The sequence below is a fragment of the Parambassis ranga genome, chromosome 5 (genome assembly GCF_900634625.1).
Source record: "Parambassis ranga chromosome 5, fParRan2.1, whole genome shotgun sequence".
Taxonomy (NCBI): Eukaryota; Metazoa; Chordata; class Actinopteri; family Ambassidae; genus Parambassis; species Parambassis ranga.
The window spans coordinates 22,999,047-23,018,582 of NC_041026.1; the positions used below are offsets into that span (position 1 = coordinate 22,999,047).

Sequence of the window (19,536 nt, forward strand, 5' to 3'; positions counted from 1 at the left end):
CTCCTCTGTTTCGGTGCCTATGGGCATTATTATCTGCGTTTCGCCATCAGAGGAGAAATCAGTGGAAAAATATCTTTTTATCCACTTCATTTCTCCTCTCATCAATCCTGGTCTTCCACTTTTGTTTTTGTATTCTTATTTTCCCTTTCCTGTATCTCCAATCCATTTCCCCATGCCTACTCCCTCTAAACATCCTCTGTTATACTCTTTATGTATTTCTTTCCCTCTTCTTTCTCTCGTTCTCCAACATCTCACCTTTGTACAGTCTTGATTTCTGAGGTTTCAAAGATATCTTAGCCAAAAACAATAGCATTAGCAATTTGTAGGATTATTAGCTTAATTGTGTAATGAGGTATAATCAGCCATGTAATGTTTGCTGTTCAGCAAAGCAATTAGATAAGTGGAAAAATTCCCACATGACTTGTATTTTAAAGAGGTCTGAGATGTGTGTGTGCATGTGTATGTGTACATATGGGCTCACCCCAACTCCTCCACATGGCAACATCATAATGATGCGAGACAATTGTGATAAGATTCCTGCAGGGGACAATGTATGGCATTTAACAGTCATGAATGAATATTATCAGCATTCTTATAGTTCTATCATTGCGTGTTCATTATGGATCCTCATTGACCTTACCAGCGAGCTTGCGGTTGTCCAGCTTAAGGCGGTTGAGAGGGTTGGTGCCGAACAAAAGCACATGTTTTTCTGAATGAACAGACTGCAGCTCTTCTAGAGTGGCCTTTCTACTGCGGATACGCTACAAACACACACACAAACATATTTATACATGAGCATGCTGCAATTCTTATGAGGTATGCATTTGCCAGTGTAGTGTAGCGTGTGTGGAACATACCTCACATTGGTTTCTCAGTCCTCTTTCAAGCAATCTAGACCAGATGCTCTGGACTCTTCCTGCATGCTCAGGATGGCGGCTGTTGTCTCCACAGGTACACTGGTGTTTCTGCATCTGAGCATCATATACCAGACCTAGACAGACAAACACACATTATCTGATTTTTTTCATCTCTTTAATATTGTCGCAAAATTGTTGAAAATATATTCCTGGTTTATTACTCACCTGTGGTGAAGCGCAGTTGGGTTTCTGCAGCAGGGCTGGACAGTGACAAGGAAGGTATAGAGGTGGGTGGATGTGAAGAAGGAGGCGTGGAGGTGGAGGCTGGAGAGGACTGTGTCCGAAACAGAGGCTGGTGAGGCCAAATAAGGGCAGGCACAATCTGGGGATCCAGCTGGAGTCCAGGTCTGACAACCACCTGTCGCTGTATTTCCCAGAACAGGTGAAGAGATGAAAATGTAAAAATATGGATACAGTAACAGCAGAAGCACACCTTTAAAAGGACCTGGAGTAAACCTCCACATGCTAACTGTGGGAGCCCAGTGCCTATCACTAGCACACTGCAGCTACTCATTATTTGGTCAATTTAATTCTGCTTATTTTGAACAAGCAACTGATAAAGAAAAGTCCCTGTTGCCCAGCATCCTGCATCATTGACTCTCACTCCTTATACAAATAGAACAACAGTGCCTCCCTATGGAAAAAATATGAATTGCATTCATGTACATAAACACACTATCCACCTTGTGTTAGCATAAAGTATATTGCATCTAGTACCTCTCTGAGAGAATGGGACTCAATCAAGCTCTCCCGGGATGAAGTTGTGGACTCTGTGTCATAAACAGAGTCTGTGCTGGCTGTGCTCTGTCTCCTGTGGTAGCTTTCCTCACACACTGAGCCTGGTTCTGAGCCACATACAGATCCTGACCCTGAACCTGATCCTGATCCAATCTCTTCCAGGTCCATGTCCTCTGAGGGAATCTGTGTCAGACGAGGCTTCTCAATGGACCTGCTGGTAAGCTAATATGAGAAAAAAGTTTTACAAGTTGCCAGTACTATCTCAATATTGTTATAACAACTCATTAAAAATCATTTTACTTTCAGTGCCTGCCTCTGCTCACCTTGGCCGGGTAGGAATTCTGTTTAAACCTTTCCAGCCCACTCTTGTGGTACTGCTGCGACATTTGGTGATGGCTGGTAAGCAGGAGCTGTGGTGAGTGGCTGTAGGGTGGCGGCTCTGAGCGAGTGCGCTCCAAAGGTTTGTGGGACGGAAAAGCTATGCCTTCTCTTCTGGAGTGGGAAGTCAGCTGAGGCTGCTGTTGCTGCTGCAGTGGAAGGGAGCTCAAACCATGAACTAAAGAGAGAAAACAACAACAAAACTGGCCAAGGTGCACAGAATAAAAAAATGGCATATGGCTGTATTTTATCTTCATAATAGGAAAACACATTTTACTGTTGAAATATAATTACAACATTTAGTGTTTCTTGCACATGTACCTTAGTGAAACTGCATCACTGTTAAAAGCTCAGTAGAGGGCGCTACAGTGTGTTTTATATTGTTCCAGGGAAAGAAATGCAGCACATCACAGACTGAACATTAATCTTCCTAACTTCCTTCCGATTTCAAATGAATAGCCACAGATATTTTTGACTGATTGAGTTATTTAAATGACGGTGGGCCATCAGTAATGTCAGTATTAGCACTTGTTAAATGAAGTATTGTTGGCAGGACAAAAATTAAACAAAGAAATTTTATTTATTTTATTTTAATGACAGTTGTCATTTTTCACTAAACCATGTCTCTTTTGCAGTGAAGAGATGTAAGTAAGTCTTAGGGACAGGAAACACAATAAACTAGCACTTTATGACAACTAATGTTAGGTCTATTAAAATAAATATACAGGTTACTTTGTGTGGTCACTTGCACATCTATGTAGAACACTACATGTGCACATTTTCTTGCTTCTGTAGTAAAACATTTAGAGTTACACAACTTACGAGAGACAAACTGGGAGTGCACCAGCCCGGTATGCGGTTCCAGTATTAACACAGGTTGGAGGTGCTGAGCCAAGGCTGAGCTGCTTCCTTTCAGAGGCAGGTAGACCTGAGGGAGAGCAGACACTGCCAAGGGTCTTGCTAGTTGTAAGTCAGCCTGAATGGAGAAAGGAGGGAGAAGATCACAGGTAATCATGGAAATTAAGGAAGCTCTACATGAATGAGCTAAATTGGGAACACAAATTTAGTAGGAAGAGGACCTATTGTCACAGTACAGAGATGTACATGGGAGTAAATATTAATACTGATTCACCAGATATCAAAGCATCATAGAAATTAAAAAGGGAAGTGAAAGCCACATGGCTCTATAAGTGTTCAAATGTGCAGGCTCTATTTTAGACATTCACAGTACACTTCAATTCATAGCATGAATGTTTATCTGTGAGCTGTATCTTTTAAAGTGAATCATTATTGAGGAACTCATTTGCAGTTTTTGTTGTCGTATAAAACATCATTGTTCTAAATATTGGTCCTAAATGATGTTGCTCACCTGTGCAGGCAGCCCAGCAGTGATGTTGGGCATTGCAGTGGGGTTGGGATGTAAGAAATGGGCTAACTTAGAATCTCTCAGCAGCAACCTCTGTAATTAAACACAGATGCATAACTCTCACACAGTGGTAGTGCACTTAAAGTGAACACTGAACCCACGTCCCTCTAAAGCCTGTCAGGAATACCTGGTAAATTGCTGCGTTCAAAATATTATAAAGAGGCTCACCTCGTGAGCTAATGGTAGGGATCCATTATCTGAATGGAGACTGTCATTTGGTGAGCTGCATCCTGATGCTGGGTTGCTGCTGCTGCTAGGAGAGGAGTCTGGGAAACAGAATGGAGTGACATCTTTATATGAACCAAACATTATCAGAACAGTGAGTGACACATAAGACAATAGAAAATTAAACAAACAGTAACTGTAAAAATCTTTTAAGTGCCCTGTGTTAGAAAGAACGCTGGCATTAAAATAGCACACTGAAGTAGATTAAAATTAAAACAGAAGCATAGAAAAAAGTAATGAAGCTAAAATGTAAATACCCAGAGTTTCTGTCCTGTGCTTAACAGCAGGAGGGGCGCTGCCCTTACGCTGCAGCGGGTTTGGCCTTGTGACGATGAGTTTCTTCAACTTCAGCTTCAAAGTTGGCTCAGAGACTACACACACACACAAATACATATATAAAGAAGATATATACATACAAAGAAAAAGACATAGCTGTGGTTAAGAGCTCATAAAAAGGAACAATATCTCTACAGCTTTATACTGTATTACACATCTGCTCTGTCTGTGAGAAAGCACATAATATAATTTCCATAACACATCCATGTTAAAGCAATCTGAACGAACACATTCCTCAGCACTGCTTCAAAACATAAAGAAACTCCATGTACAATATATATTGGTCAGACTCCAATAAACCCAAACAAGGTAATCAATCAGTGGCTCACTCAGAGCAGATAAAAGACAAATTTGTTTTGTCGCCAAGCCAACAAAAGCACTAGAGGGTGTGTGTGTGTGTGGACCCATGGCTCTGGGGCAATGCAAATAAATACTGGCATTTTTGAATGGTTAGTGTACTTGCAGAAATGTACAGGAAGGCGGAACCACTCCTACTCTCATTCACCCAGTAAGGCAGACCTGCCCCAGACTCTCACGCAGTTCATTTTACACATACCTGAGTTATAGTTATATAACAGTTTTGTTTTTTTGTGTCTCACAATTGCTGTTGTTTTTTTATGGCTGTTCAGTGTCTCTCTGTCCCTGCAGGCCTGATGCCTAATGAGTTTCACTTTTTCAATCACTTTTTCAATGCAAAGGGCACTCCTGTGTATGTTCATTCTTTCCCTTAGTTCTCATGCTTCAGTCTAGAATATGTAACATAATGACAGTTTGTTGAGACACTGAAAAGTATCACACTCAACAAAATACCCCACTGACCTATGCAGTAAAATGACTTTTAGTCCAACTCAGATTACACAGACCACATCACAACAGAACAGACCTTAAGTGGAAAATCACCAGTAACCTTCACCACTATATCAGGGTGGGAACCCCAATCACATACACACAAACAGGCGTCTCACCTGTCCTCCGCAGGGCGAGGTCTTTTCGCTGGTCACAGGGTGTAGGCTGGGACTTCGAGGACATGTCAGAAGCAAGTAGCCTTGGCAACCAAAACAATATTAGACAGACTGATTCAGTCATAGGTTCAAATAAAAATAGTAATAGTAATTTAAAATTACACTTCTAATAAAGGCACTAAAAAGGAGAAAACTTAACAAGAGCACAACAAAAATCAAGAGGACTAATTTCTCTTCCTCTTCAACTCAATTTCAATATGGTTGTGGATTTCTGAAGAGATTTCATAAATAAAAAGTCATGTGCTGTGTGAACAGTTCTGCTTTTATAAATCAATGATTTTTTTTACCCATATCCTGAAGCAGGGTTGCTGTGGTTGTGAGTGACCTTATCATGAGTAGGCTGGGTCTTCATCATTATATGCTTCCGCAGTTTCTGCCTCACCAGGGGACTGGCTACAGCACCTACCAAACAATTCAATATGCTTCAAAAGGTCATGAGGTCATGTCATGAAAAGACAATGATATGCATCATGCAGCATAAAACAATGAGGAAAAGGGAAAGATCCTCTTTATAGTGGTGCTTGGTATTTTAAAGCTGCTAAGAATCCCTTGTCTCTTTGCATTCTTCATTTCCTCGACATGGTAAAAATAAATACAGTGTAAATTGTTTCCATTTGACTTGGTTTTAATATGAGTTTGAATTTCCTTGGAATCTTTAAATACATCACAGCATTCTTGGAAGTCCCCCCGTTTTAATGAAACATACAGTGTGCTATGACTCAGTTGAACAGCACAGCAACAACTTACAAAAACACATGACAGTATGAAGAAAAACAATACTCGGACTCACTCTGCTCATTTTTACTCTTTCGTGTCAGCTGATCTAGCTCTTCTCGTTTCTCCTCTTCCATCTCTCTTTGCATTTGTACAATGTTATACTGGAGAAAAAGAAACATTAATACAACTAATTTGTACACAAAGCATACAAAAAGACTACTCCGTTTGGCCTCACCTGCAAGTGCTGCTGGGAAAACTGGGAGCAATGTTGAGCAGTGAGGGGCCCCAGGAAGATAGGAGGACAAGGGGCAAGCATGGCCGGATCTGGGCCTGGATGTAACAACCTGTGGGTCACACTGAGGTCCATGGGCTGCTTTCCACCAAAAGGTAATGACACTTGATTGCCGAGGATCACATCCACTACAGAAGGAGTGAGAGAAAAACATAATGGCAGTTTGTTAATACGAGTACTCCTATAGAAAATCAAAGCACACCCAATGAAGTATGTCCTTACCAGAAAATGCAAAAACACAGTCACTTACTGTATGATAAAGAGTGCACCTAGTTTACTTAGCACAAGTTTATGACTGAATGCCAACCTTTGCTAGTCATATTTCATTTCATTCAAGTCTTTCTGCCTCAAGTGAACTGGCCATTATCCAACACTGCATTCAGGAAAGCAAAGAAGAGAGGTTTTTGAATATGTTGGGGGTAGAGGTGCAAAAAGAGAGAAAGAAATAATCAAAGAAGCAGGGTGCTGAACTGGATTTTAACTTTGTGTGGTTAAGGCATTTGGGTCAAACACATCAATCTGTCATCGGCCTTCCAGAAAATGAAAGAAATAAAACCCTAAATTTAGCAAAAGTGAGAGAACTGAAGTTCAGTCCTAATGAAAGACAGATGTTGTTTTACAGGTGCAGAGGAGTGAAAACGTGATTCAAAGGCCACTGTAAATATAAAAGGGAAACTTACTTTTCAGCACCAAATGATAAAACTGTGGCCTGCATTCTGCATTTTGTGTCTGATGTCAGGATCTATACTGCAGGCAAGAGAAGCTAATAATACCTGGTAGTGAGGAACATTAACCTGATTTTTCCTTAAGCTTTTTTGAACAAAAATAAAAGCATATACAAGCTCACAGGTAACTTGACGCTGTCTTCACGTGTCAATAAGACTGACACATGAAACCAATAAATGTGGTGAGGAATGTTTCGGTAGTGATACAAAAGTGTAGACAGACAGTGTATGGAAGGAGACACCTTGCTCCCTCTGGGGTAAAGGGACAGAGGGAGGGAGCCAAAGATGTGGAAATTTACTGAAACCGTATGCCTAAATGACTGCAACCCAAATTACTCAACATTACTCACATAATTCCTGTAAGAGGACGTTTTATTACTGGAATATCTTGTTAAATCAGATTAACTCTAGTGGACAGGACTGTAACACATTTGCAGTGTCATGGCTTCTCACATCACAATATATCAACAATATCATTGCAATTATTAAATTGTTTTGGGAGTTAACCAGTCAACAAATCCAAAATTAAATCATCCAACTAATTACTTTGATAAGGCACGTGTATTTCCTAAACAGTTTTTGGTCTTTAATGCCTACTATTAGACATAAGAGTAGCTCTAAGAAAAAAGTGTATGGGCACATACAACACAGAGCACTTTCTATAAGTTACAAACAGTACTTCAAATCTAACTTTCAGCAATGAAACAAGCCTCCATCTGCAACTCCTACTGAACTGCACTGTTGTTAGAATTATAGTCAGCTGTAAAAGCTAAAGATGTGGTTTGGCTCGCATTCCCACAGTAAGACTCATTCAGAGAGAGAAATAATCATGTCCGTGAAGGTATTTTGAGTTGACAGAATTCCTCTGAAAAAGAAAACACTCCCACGCTCTTATTACAGCAGGTTATGTGAGACTAAGACATAGCAGGACATGAAAAAACAGGTGGGGAGTTAATAAGATCACAACAACTTACAGTTTAATATAATCTCAGATAGTTTTAGCCAACTGCCTCCCTTTTGATGATCCCGTACACAGTTCAAAATAACACATATATGCTATATCTGCACAGGTCATGATACAAAAAAAGCCTCTTGTAACAATGCTGTCTTCAATTTACACGTTTTTTGCTTTGCATAGTGACTCTGCATCATTGGAATCCTGCCTTGCCAGGTAACTCACTTAGGGCCAAATCATGTCAGACAAAACTTCTTCTCAGAGACACAGAAATATTTCAGCTGTCTCATGTTTTGTATAAAAGAACATTGTGCAACACTGAAGAGGCAGTTTTCTGTCTTTTTAAAGCTTTAGATGGTGGTTTTTACTATAATGTAAAAGTGAAAGGTGCAACAGGAAGTACCGTTGCGGTATGTATTACCAGAAGAATGTCTGTGTTTTCGAAGGAAATCGATCACCAAAGGAACGGGGCGGCGGTGGTGGAGACACAGATAATCTGCAAATTACTCTTTTACATACAAACACACATTCTAACCAGAGCTGTAAGCACCCCTGAGAGAAAGGAAATGATCAGGAAGCCAGTCTTACTTCTCATCCGAACAGAAAAGAAACACCTGTGGTGCAGCTTTACCCAAAACAGAAAAAGAAAAAAAAAATTGTAACAACAGTTCATATCTGACTTTTACACACTATTGTAAAATGAGTCAATTTGTCTTGTTTAGCGTGCACCACATTTCCTACATCGTTCTACAATTAAAAAAAAACAAACACAGTATACCTTGAGTTTTTGCACTGACGCTGTCATTTTATGACTTGACACAAAACCAGCTTGGTCACTGCACTGTGCATTCAGAGAACCAACAAAACATTTTCTTCTACCCTGAGGGGTTTCTAAAGCTCCTGAATACTCCCTATCAAATTACCAAGAGTTCACTAAGTGAGGACATATAGAGTACACAATTGTGCTCTAAAAATGCAAAAATGATGTTATTATGAGATAAAATCAGGAGCATTTAAAGAAGAAGTGCATGCTGATAAGATCTGTTTGCGTGCTTCTCTGTCTCTCTTTTGAGCGTTGTGGTGCTAAAAATAGGCAGGAGACAAACTTCTGGTTTCTGTAATAGCATATTCGTTTCACAACCATCATCCTCTTTCTGTGGGCCCTGTGCAGAAACACGCTTAAGAACTGACACAAACACACACACCCCAAACCCACCTGCACACATGCATAGACTTCACTAGTGCAAGTGCACACACATACAAAGACACACACACTCACAAAGAAACAGTGACTTCCTGTTTCTAAAGTTAGTCTGCACCATAACATCCTCTTGGTTCATTTAGGCAAGCAGAAGCTGCTATTTTGGTTGAATGGCTTCACTGGATCCTTTCTGCAACTTGAGGGTTACAGATAGCCTACAGCAGTATTTATATCTACACTGTGGCTAAAATGTGGACTTTCACAGTGGTGTTGGATAAAGTTATGTCTGGAAGTTGCACATCGGCTTAAGTGCTAGTTACTGTTACTCATACACATAAACACTTGCAGCAGGTTTCTCTTTGGCTGAGCAATAATGCAGAAAGAATACAAGTTCAGAGACAAAGGGATGCATGAAAAACAAACGAAACAAATTCATATTAGCTACAAATACATGACAAACATGCCAATCTAGGCTGAATGTTTTTCTTTACACTCAACACTTTATGAATAAAGCCACTTGCACAATAGCAGCTGTTTGACAACTACTTCACCATACTGGCCACCTTCAGCGATCACTCCTGCCTGCCACCTATATTCCATCCTTTACTCTGTCCCTCCCCCGTCCTTACGTTTATAGGAATCCACAGCTGCTGGGCACATTCTGTCCCTCTGCTTCCGAGCAGCTGGAGTATCAATCTCCTTGTGTGTTCGCTCTTATGTGTTTGTGTGCTTGTGTGTGTCCATCCTACACGCCTCGAGAGATATTAATAGCTTGCAGTTGTTTCTTCTGAGTGTACACAGCAGGTCTTTGTGTTTGCATAAGTAGGATCTGCATGTGTGACAGTTGAGGGCGCGTGTGTCAGTGCATCAGTGCTGGCGTGTGTGTTGGTGCCAGTGTATTAATAGTGCCCATTTGTTTCTTTTGAAGGAACACTGTGGCTCTCTCTGTAGGTTTTGCTACATGTAACCATGCCAGTTTATTTTTAGTGTCACCTGTCAGTAAACACTTGTGTTATTGTTCATGCAAGTGCACATGTGTTTACATGGACATTATGTCTGTGCACTGCTGTTTCATAACATATTAATAGCAGCACACCACTTGTTTTTATGAGTGTGCGGCATGTATGTGTGCTTATAAGTGTATTAATAGCATTCCCAACTGCCCACACATGTTTCTCTGCGTGTGTATTTCATGTGTGCAAGTGTCTGTCAGTAACCTCAACATTATATATATATATGTATAAGTGTGTGTGTATAGCAAAGTGAAAAGAATCTGCAATTGTCTATTGCATTAAACTCTGTGAAGAGTTTACTGCAAATACTCTTTTTCCCTGAGACATGTGAACTTGTTATGCAGCGACATAAGCCATACACTCCCACACTTACTCTACAGAATTATTGCACAATTACACAATTGCTTTATCAACAAGTCTTTTCTTTCTTTCTGCCATAGTCCTCAGTATTGCACTGTACTGTTCCTGCCACTCTGACCAAAAGTTAAGAAGTCAGATGTATTAGAAGTATTTTGATGTTGTTTTGTCTCCAAGGCAGAGTAGGAAAAGGTGAAGGGTCTCCAGAGAGAGCATCACAAGCTAGCATGCTCTTTAGTGTGATTTTTTTGGCTTGATTTCTTACAAACAAAAATGGCAGTTGTTGAAGTGGTTTCATTATTTCTCCTGGGCATCACAAAGAGGTCATCATTTTTGGAAAGCAAAAACAAAGCTAAATTTGGCTTAGAGTTCTGTCATAAGATTGGCACAAGTCTGATAGTTTATCTTGCCTGAGGAAACACACACACACACACACACACAATGACACTGATACTTTCGATCCCTGCCAGGTGTGTCTCAGTCTTAACAGACTTACTAAATACAGTACAGTATTATTAATATGCAGCCTGTACAGACATGCCAAACACACATTATCACATTAGCATTGTCCTTGATTATTCAAATTATTATGTCAAATATTCAACCTGATAGGAACATTGGCTGTCTTCCTTTATGAAGTTCAAAAGAGTGACTTGTCATCTGAGCATGGAGAGTTTCAGGTCAGTGATCTGCACACCTCATATCCACCCACAAATATCCACCTCTGCACTGTGATCCTGACATTACCAGATGTCACCTTAGGAATTGTGGCCTTTAGCACCCACACACATTTTATTTTTTTATATTTTTACATTTTTAAACCCAGCATCTGGCACAATGATGATTTGACTGAGAAAACAGGTTCTCATATCAACTTCCTACTCTAAGTCCCCCATGTGTCTGCAGTATAATGTGTAACACCGTCTGTTATTGCACACTAGGTAAGAAGACTATGTACACAGAAGGGCTTCTTCTTTTCACACACACCCTGCAGTCACTAAGAATAAGGTTACTGTCTTTTGGTTCATGCCTGTTTAACTGCTGGTTTTGATAAAGTTGCTGTCTGTGTTTGAACTCCGATTTCCCTTATTCGCTCCATCTTTTGCCCTTTCTGTGTCTCTCACACGCTCACATGATACATAGCAGAGTGATGGTCTTGTTGCTGTGTTTTGGAGGAGCAGAGTATATCAGTAGTCAGCTGAGTTGATCTTAAATCAGGAACAGGAAATGTGATCTGGGGCTCTGGCTGGTCCAGAACACTGTCCCTATTGTCAGTGCACTGCTGTGGCACACACTGGGAAAACACTAGAGACTTTTAAAGGTTATCTGTCCTGGGAAAAGGTTGATATTCCCTTTCATAACTACCCTACAGTACAAAGGTATACCAAAATGAATAGCCATATCACTAAATACGTTTGCTGTGCTCTCACTATAAATAAGAAGTGTATGTATTATCAATAGGGAGTTCCTGAATATGTCTCTCCATGCTTATTCAACTAGTGTTGAAACACTAACCAGATACATGGAAATAAGTGAGTAATCCAGGTTTCCTCACTGGTCAGCTTAGTCATCGCTTAATCAGTATGCAAAATGAAATGCATGCAAACCACTGCAGCTTATTAATTTGGATAAATTGGAACAAGTATTGTATAAAGGCAACAAAACAATGAGAAATTGCTTTTTCGTCTTTGTTATGACAGCAACGGTACTTTAATGTTGGTGGTTTATCTACATGCATCAAACACCATCTTATCTCAAATAAAATAGATTAATCCATAAGTGAATTGATAAATGATATATCAAAATCAAGAGTTGTTAATAAGATATGTTACAAAGATATGTGCTATGTGTATCCATGATTAAAAAAATAATAATAATGGAAGTGTGAATGTTCACCTTCCTGAATTCAAGGCTCATTGTATTTTACTGAATAGGCTCTAAAGGACACTCAGAGTAAGAGGAAATATAAACTAGCACGCCTGTTTTCCCACAGTGACAAACCCTATGAGCTGAATGCTAAAAACGCTCTAAATAATCATCTACGGTGTCTTAAGCAACTGTGTTGTGTCACTATTAAGAGGATCACTGTAAATACTTTAAGAGGGAGTCAAAACAACACTGACTGCTACCCCATCATGGTTCAACAGTCTAATAACAACTATAACAAGCTAAACTTACAAATTAAGCCAAGGCAAGTCAAATATAATGTAAGGGAAAAAAGGGCAACTAAAGTGGACAATAAATGATCCTGCAGGTCAAAAGGTTTCAATCTAAATGGTTTCATTTAGAGTGAAAAAATGGAGCCTGAGCTAAAGAAATTATTATTGCATTTGAAACGATGGTGGTAAAATTCCACCTTGCTGCCATTTTTCTTTCAGGACTATTCATTGTTTACGACTGTGGCAAAGCCAAGCCTGGAGGCTGTCACAGCTTGTGGGCCACAGACACCTTTGTCATCCATCGTTTGGGTAAGATAATAACACAGCTTAAATTCTTGATACCCTTGTGACAGTATCACTGAAGACTTGACTCAATGATACACGTTTGTAAACACAAAGAGGTATGCACACAGGTGGACATGTGAGGGAGAAATATAAAAGGAAACAAAAAGAGGCAGAGGAGCGCAGGTGGTGTCGATTCCTTCGGCATGGCCCACACGAAACTAACGTAACCGTATCCCTGCAAAGGCACTGAGGCTATGACCTCATCCCATGCTGAGAGAGCAAACCTGGACACATGAGAACTTTACACCACGCATGGCTGCGATGTGTGTGTGTGTGTGTGTGTTTATTTTATGTGACTTCTGTCACAACACTGGACGTACACTGAGACAGAGCTGGCCACCCTGTGGTCTGTGGAACATCCCAGCATTGGTTGCCTGCCTACAGTGAATAAGCTTTTCAGTTATGGACAGAAATAGATCCATACAGGAAATCTAACACTACTGTAGCCCTCACAATGAGGGTTTAACACCATAATTGCACAATTATTTGCCCTCTTTATCACCTTAAAATAGCCATGTTGTCTGTCTAATTAGGATGATTACTAGGCCACCTAATGTATGCTCACTGGGTCATGACCTCATGACTAGTTAAGATTTTTTAACACTGACTGTTTAACACAACTGTCATCTTTTCAATGTTACACCAACATTTCTGACTGCACAGGTTAGAAACATTTGTCCAAATAAATCTCTGCCAGACAGGTGAGCATGTACACCTGCTGAGTTTGGACACAAGCCAGAGGAGGATGGAGTTAGCAAAGTTTGTGGCGTAAAATCGAAATTTAACTCACATAAACACGGCTGAGCAGGATCAACACAGTGAGTGAGCTGTGTTCCTGTACACAAGACATGAACACAAGAATGAGTCAGGGCGTGCTTTTAAATAAAGTTTTTGAACGCAGTTACAACTTTTAGCAGGTTTTGCTAGCTTCTTTACAGAGCAGGTTAGCAAACAAACATCGCCTACCTTTAGGAGGTGAAGTTCAAAAGCGACGTATTTTCAATTTCATTCGACTGAAAGCGACTTTAAAGACAGCTGGAGCACATCAAGCAGCACTAAAGACGGATGTAAACGTCGTCCGGCAGTCTGTCTTTGTCATCCCCGGTGTTTTCTGGACTAAGCTGCTCGTTGCTGTGAGTTAGCTGATTGTTCCTGATATCAAATGTGTTGTTTCCAGCCGTCAGAGGACGCGCCGCTGTCAGAGCTGCCTACACACGCTAAACTAACCTCAGCACGTTAAAACTCCCTCTTTAATTTATCTGTGTAAGTCTGTCCGCCGTCACCAGGAGCTCCTTCTGTTTATCTCACTCCTCTTCACAGAGTTTAGCAGCCGGTGACGAAACTGCTGATAAAACTAGTCAGAAGTCTCACTTTCATACGTGTGTGTGCTGCTGGTGTGAGGAGGGCTCCATCTGCTGAACTCAGCTGGGTAAGGATGCTCTCTCTCTCTCTCTCTCTCTCTCTCTGTGTGTGTGTGTATGTGAGAGAGAGAGAGAGAGAGAGAGAGAGAGAGACTGCCCACCTTCTGCTTTACATCTAAAATGGACTACATGTATTTTACTACAGATTACAGGACAAATAAATACTTAAATACTTAATAAATATGATGAATACATAAAGTCTAACTCATAATGTCCTGTTTTCCTCCCTCCCCAGCACTGTGTACATCAGGTATACACATATGATATATGTCTGTTTAAAAAATCACCATAAATACGACATGATTTCTCAAAAGTTTATAAATCTGCTATAATCAATCAGATGCCATTTTAGCAGACCTACATACACTAATGCTCTAGTGTATGGAGGGTAAAGTTTCATGCATATCTATATCAATACAACATGTGTGTGTCTTCACTTTTATGGAGTCGGACAGGATATTTTTAAGGGAAGTGGTGAGCTTAGAACAGAAACAAACTGGCCCTAAATGTAAATATGGCCGTCAAAATGATTGAGGAAACCACAGGCTGTGTAAAATATTCAGTATTTGTAGACGGAGAGTAAGGCTTTAAATTGCCTATGATTCCTAACCACATCCACTAACCTAACACTGGTGAGAACACGTAGCTTTTCTCAGCTCTTGATATTCTTCTAACTTCACTGAATTATATTGGTGTTTGGGGTTCTGATCACCGAGTGTCACTGAAGGCAATTTATTCTCCTCGCTCAACAAAGTGCTGTTTAGTTATAAAGGCACAAACAGACTAAGAAATGAACACCTGATTTGTACAGTGTTGCTCATTCTCACATGTCCTCTTTCAGACTGAAGTCCTACTAAATGACCCTGTTTGTGGTCAAATCTAGGCTTTGTCTAATAAAATCAACATCACTGCTTTCATGAAGATAAACTAATCTCATTCAGCTAATAAAAGTCTGTGAAATGGGCTACGTGTTCATGTGACTTAGACTGATCTAGTTTTTGTCAGGGAATCAGTAGGTCACTTGTTGTTAAGTTAAATTGTGTACCTAAGGGGAAGAATTGTGGCCTGAGTAAGAAAAAAATGAACAAAAAAAAAACAAAACTCAGTCTAATTTCAACAACAGTATGTTTTTTTCCACCCCTGTACTTAACATCCCAGAGTCACGGGGTTGTCTGTGGCCGGAATAATTTGAGATACGTTCGAGCAAATTCAATTTTATAACATTCCATTTTAAGGAGTCCATGCTTGAGACAGAGCTTCTCCTCTTTGCAGATATAGAAAGCGCCTGGATGATATTTGAAAATGTCTGTATTTATTTATTTTGATCATTTCTGAGCCGTACTTGCTGCATTATTATTCATTATCAGGCGTAATCAAAATAAAATATTGTAGGGCTGCTACACTGTCAACTTATATTTGTAGTACTGATGACGGTGTCTTTATGATGTCTTTAGAGCTCCCCCCTCTTATCTTTAACTCTCACACTATCACTACGCCACCTCTGCGTCATTAGGCAGTGTCATGGCTAATGAGATTTTAAGAGTTGCTTGAGGGCTTCTGGAGTGTTCACAAGTAACATGATCCTAAGGGGAAGTCATCCTAATAGTGTTGTCACCATCAGACTCATTCTGGCTCAGTCATCTACAAAAACCCCAGAAAGCAAAACTGAAAGCTGGAACAATGAGGAAAAGAAATTATGCATATGCCATACATGGGTATAGGACTCCAAGGTGGAGGTTTGTGGCCAGTGGGGCTCACTCCTCTTCCAGTCACAGGAAGCCGGTAGGAATGAGAAGAATGCAGTCAGGCAATACGGTGATGGAGAGAGCAGCAGTTGCAGGGCAAATTGCCAGAAAGGAATAAAAAAAAAGAAAGAACTCGAGGAAAAGATAGGGTGAGGGAGAAAGTGATTAGAACTGGAAAGGTAGGAACGCAGATAATTACAAAGCACACTCTGCAGACTACATTGGCCGACTTCCAAAGACTAATTTACACACAAACACCCAGCGGCATCTTGTGCATGGTGCAAGTGTAATTTTTCTGTCTGATAGTGATGGTTTGATGTAATGTGTGTGATATTGGAGGGGTCAGTGACAGAACTGTTCAGCAAGCAGTGCTTGTGGAATGTGTGGAGTTATCACTCGGACAGATTTCCTGGTGACGGCTGAAGCTGGAGATCCACAAACAAGAATCAGTTTTTTTTCTATCCAGGAGGTCATCATACACACACACAGACACACGCACACACAAGCACACACAGAGAAAGTTTTCTTTTGTCTTTCGCACATATATCAGTGTTATGTTTACTGATTGTTCCCCAAAGTGACAAATAGACAGAAATGCGAAAAAATATATGAAACCCTGGCTTTGAAAATGCACTTCTTTCACTCATTTAAACTTCATTTAAAAACAAAAACATAGCACATGTTCAGGTAGCCAAGTGCAAGCTAGCAGCCCTGTGGTAACTTTGAACCAAGATGGTGGTGGAGGCTTCTCACAGCAGTGGGTCGCCTTTCCATTCCCAACAGCAAAGCAAAACCACAGAGGGTAGCAACAGCACTCAGCACTCGCCTAGTTTCTCAGGAAACTGAGTGTGATGCTGGAAAGTGTTGCTTTACGACGCCCTCACACTCCTGCGTGAGCATGTGTGGAAAAAGTTCAAACCTTAAGTTAAGAAATCAATGCTTGCGATGTGGTTTCTAATGCGTGTTGTACGTCAAACTGAATAAACGTTCTCAGTGAAGGCGCTGCAAATCAACATCAGCTGCAACTGAACTTGAAATAGTTAACTGGTGAGACAATGGATTTCTGAAAATCCTCCTGCCTGGTATACATGTTGTTTCCTGCATTATAATGTAAACGAAGAGGAACTGGAAGGAGGTTTCTGCACATAGAAATATCCACATCAGTTTAGACCCTCTACTGTAGATCTGATTGTTGCAGTAAAAGTTCTCTTCCACAAGGTGGTGGTGTTCAAATAAATGACGCTGTCATGTCTTTATTAAATGAACCCAAACAAACAATGGCCCATTAGCATGTTAAAGATGGGACTGAGCGCACTGGAGACTACTCTTCCTCCGCTTACGAGTGCTCCCTTGACAGTTTGCTCTTGACTCTCCTAACATGAAGAATCCTCTTCAGGTTCAAAGGTTCTGTCACTCAACAATGTGGGAAAGGTGGTGGATCATGTTCTTATTGAAAACAGATAATAACAAACAAAACAACAAACTCTGCCAGACTCCAACACACAATAAACACGAGACAAATGATCTCCGATGGAAAACACAGCCCTGTTTTCAGTCCTTATCTGCCCTCCGTCAATAACCACTCTCGGAGACGTCGTCTGGAACCGAGAGAGGGAGAGTTATATCCCAGAGGGCCACTTCTGTGACTGTGGCCTCTTAACCTGCTGCCCTTTGGCCTCCACAAACCAAACAAACCAGCACTCTGATGACTTATTACAGTGACAGAAACACAAACCATCAAGTTTGTGTTAGAATTCTGATCTGTCTGATTCCACATTTAACACAGCACATTTCTTTCGCCACAAATTCAAATTAATTTGGCTTGAGGTATCTTAAAAAGGCTGCAACTATCAGGTGTTTTCCCAATTTTATTATACATTTTATCTATAAAAATCTACATCAATAAAATAAAGCACAATCCAAATAATGTCACCTAGCATATGTAGATGTTATCTGTATTAAAACACACATTTGTATTTATCATCACAGGGAAAAGTTCAAACAAAACTTTGAATGTCATCTTTATAACCCCCATTATTTTTGGAGAGAGCGCAACACAATTAAAGTCTGATTTATAGTGCAGCCACCCAGCACACTGGTCTCTAAAAATGGAGCTGCACGGGAGAGTAAAAATAGAGTGAACGTTTAGTGTTTTGGGTGAAAGAGCAAGCAAAGGCTGAGGCCAGCACTCCATCTTATGCAGCAAGATTTACGTTGAGTGCACAAAAACAAGGAAGAGGGGTGAAGAGCTAAACCTGTTGCTGTACAGACAGCAAACTTCACCTACTCTGTGGTTTGTACGCCCCTGGCAGCGGCAGGGTTCACTATAAAAAGTATGGATACACAAGCAAGATTTGACATGTCAACACTTTTACAAGCTTCTGGTTTGGAGTGTCCTTGCTTGGAAGGACAGTCATTCAGCTTAGAGAACAGCCAATGTTGTGACAGCAACTTAATTAACTCACACTGTCAACCTAACAAACATTTCACTGTCTCATCTCTGGTCTGTGTCTCCTTCAGCCGTTCTTTGCAATGAGGGACCGTTGTTATGTGTCTCCTTTTACACTCTAACACTTTTCGTGGACAGCTCTCCAGGGTGGGTGGTTCTGTTTCTAATTTTCTCTCCTTCTACATCCTGAGAAACAACACTTCCACAACCAAACAAATAAAACCAGAAAAATGAAGCTGAATCATTTCTCTTTGTTTGTCACCACAAAGATCATTTTGTACATTTCCCATGTCTACGTGATGTTGCAGCATATGTTGTGCATTGTAGCCACCATACTGAGTCCAGAACAAGCCTTCTGTTCAGCCACTAAACAAAAACCAAGCTGACCATTTCACAGGAGTGACAGTGAGGATGGACCCATTATCTTCTGAAAAGAAATCCTCCCTCTCTTTAGCAGGGGAAAACACTTTTCTGTTAACATGCAGTCACTGAAGAAGACACATTTCTTCACAAAAAAGATACATTGGGTGCAAATGTGTGAACTCTTACCAGCTTTGGGTGCTGACAGTCAGGCAGATGTCAGTCTGTGGTCTCACAGTGGTCCAGTCAATCACACAGGCAGCAGAGAAGATAACTCCTGCTCTGACAGGGCAGTGTTGCTGCGGCGCTGGAGCCGTGCGCTGACAAAGGCAGTCACAGTCAACTGCTTGACACAACGAGCTCCTTCTGACTTTTCTGTGTCTTGCACTTCCTCTCATGTGAGCTAAACTATTTCGCTCTCTCTCTCACTCTCTCTCTATCTTAATCACTCCCCCTAATTCTCTGTTTCAGTGAAGAAACAGTTGCTCTGCCCTGTCACCCCCCCAAAAACTTTTTGGCAGAGGTGCCTCTGCACCAGAAGCTTTGCAGAGGGAGGGAGGGAGGGAAGGGGTTGTGGAGATTGTGTGTGTTGTAGAAAAAGAGAGAGCGACAGATTGTGTAGTCACTTGTCTGACAATGGGAGGAAGTGTTGCTTTAGGATGCACAAAGTACACAAGACTGAAATGAGAAAACATGAGCCGTGCAGCATTGATAATGTATTAAAAACATGCCACTTCTAATGATGGAAGAGGAAG

At 40.7% G+C, this 19,536-nt stretch overlaps 1 protein-coding gene across 4 annotated transcripts in view; it reads right to left on the bottom strand.

Annotated features, from left to right (window-relative positions):
* Window positions 1-19,171, bottom strand: part of LOC114435620 (histone deacetylase 7-like) — a 31,483-nt gene extending 12,312 nt beyond the window's left edge. The window contains exons 1-17 of one of the 4 annotated variants that reach the window (XM_028405472.1): window positions 13,773-14,204; window positions 13,597-13,641; window positions 6,359-6,424; window positions 5,995-6,179; window positions 5,833-5,920; window positions 5,330-5,444; window positions 4,986-5,065; window positions 3,942-4,055; window positions 3,628-3,725; window positions 3,403-3,492; window positions 2,856-3,009; window positions 1,979-2,211; window positions 1,635-1,877; window positions 1,083-1,281; window positions 858-991; window positions 641-761; window positions 482-537 (exon numbers count right to left, since the gene is read on the bottom strand). In XM_028405472.1, coding sequence (XP_028261273.1) covers window positions 482-537; window positions 641-761; window positions 858-991; window positions 1,083-1,281; window positions 1,635-1,877; window positions 1,979-2,211; window positions 2,856-3,009; window positions 3,403-3,492; window positions 3,628-3,725; window positions 3,942-4,055; window positions 4,986-5,065; window positions 5,330-5,444; window positions 5,833-5,920; window positions 5,995-6,179; window positions 6,359-6,371 — 1,923 coding nt within the window. In that variant the 5' untranslated portion in view covers window positions 6,372-6,424; window positions 13,597-13,641; window positions 13,773-14,204. Of the gene's footprint in view, window positions 1-481; window positions 538-640; window positions 762-857; window positions 992-1,082; window positions 1,282-1,634; window positions 1,878-1,978; window positions 2,212-2,855; window positions 3,010-3,402; window positions 3,493-3,627; window positions 3,726-3,941; window positions 4,056-4,985; window positions 5,066-5,329; window positions 5,445-5,832; window positions 5,921-5,994; window positions 6,180-6,358; window positions 6,425-13,596; window positions 13,642-13,772; window positions 14,205-18,970 lie in introns of those variants that run through there. The other 3 variants (XM_028405475.1, XM_028405474.1, XM_028405473.1) reach the window with 3 other exon arrangements.
* Between the last annotated feature and the right edge of the window lie 365 nt (window positions 19,172-19,536).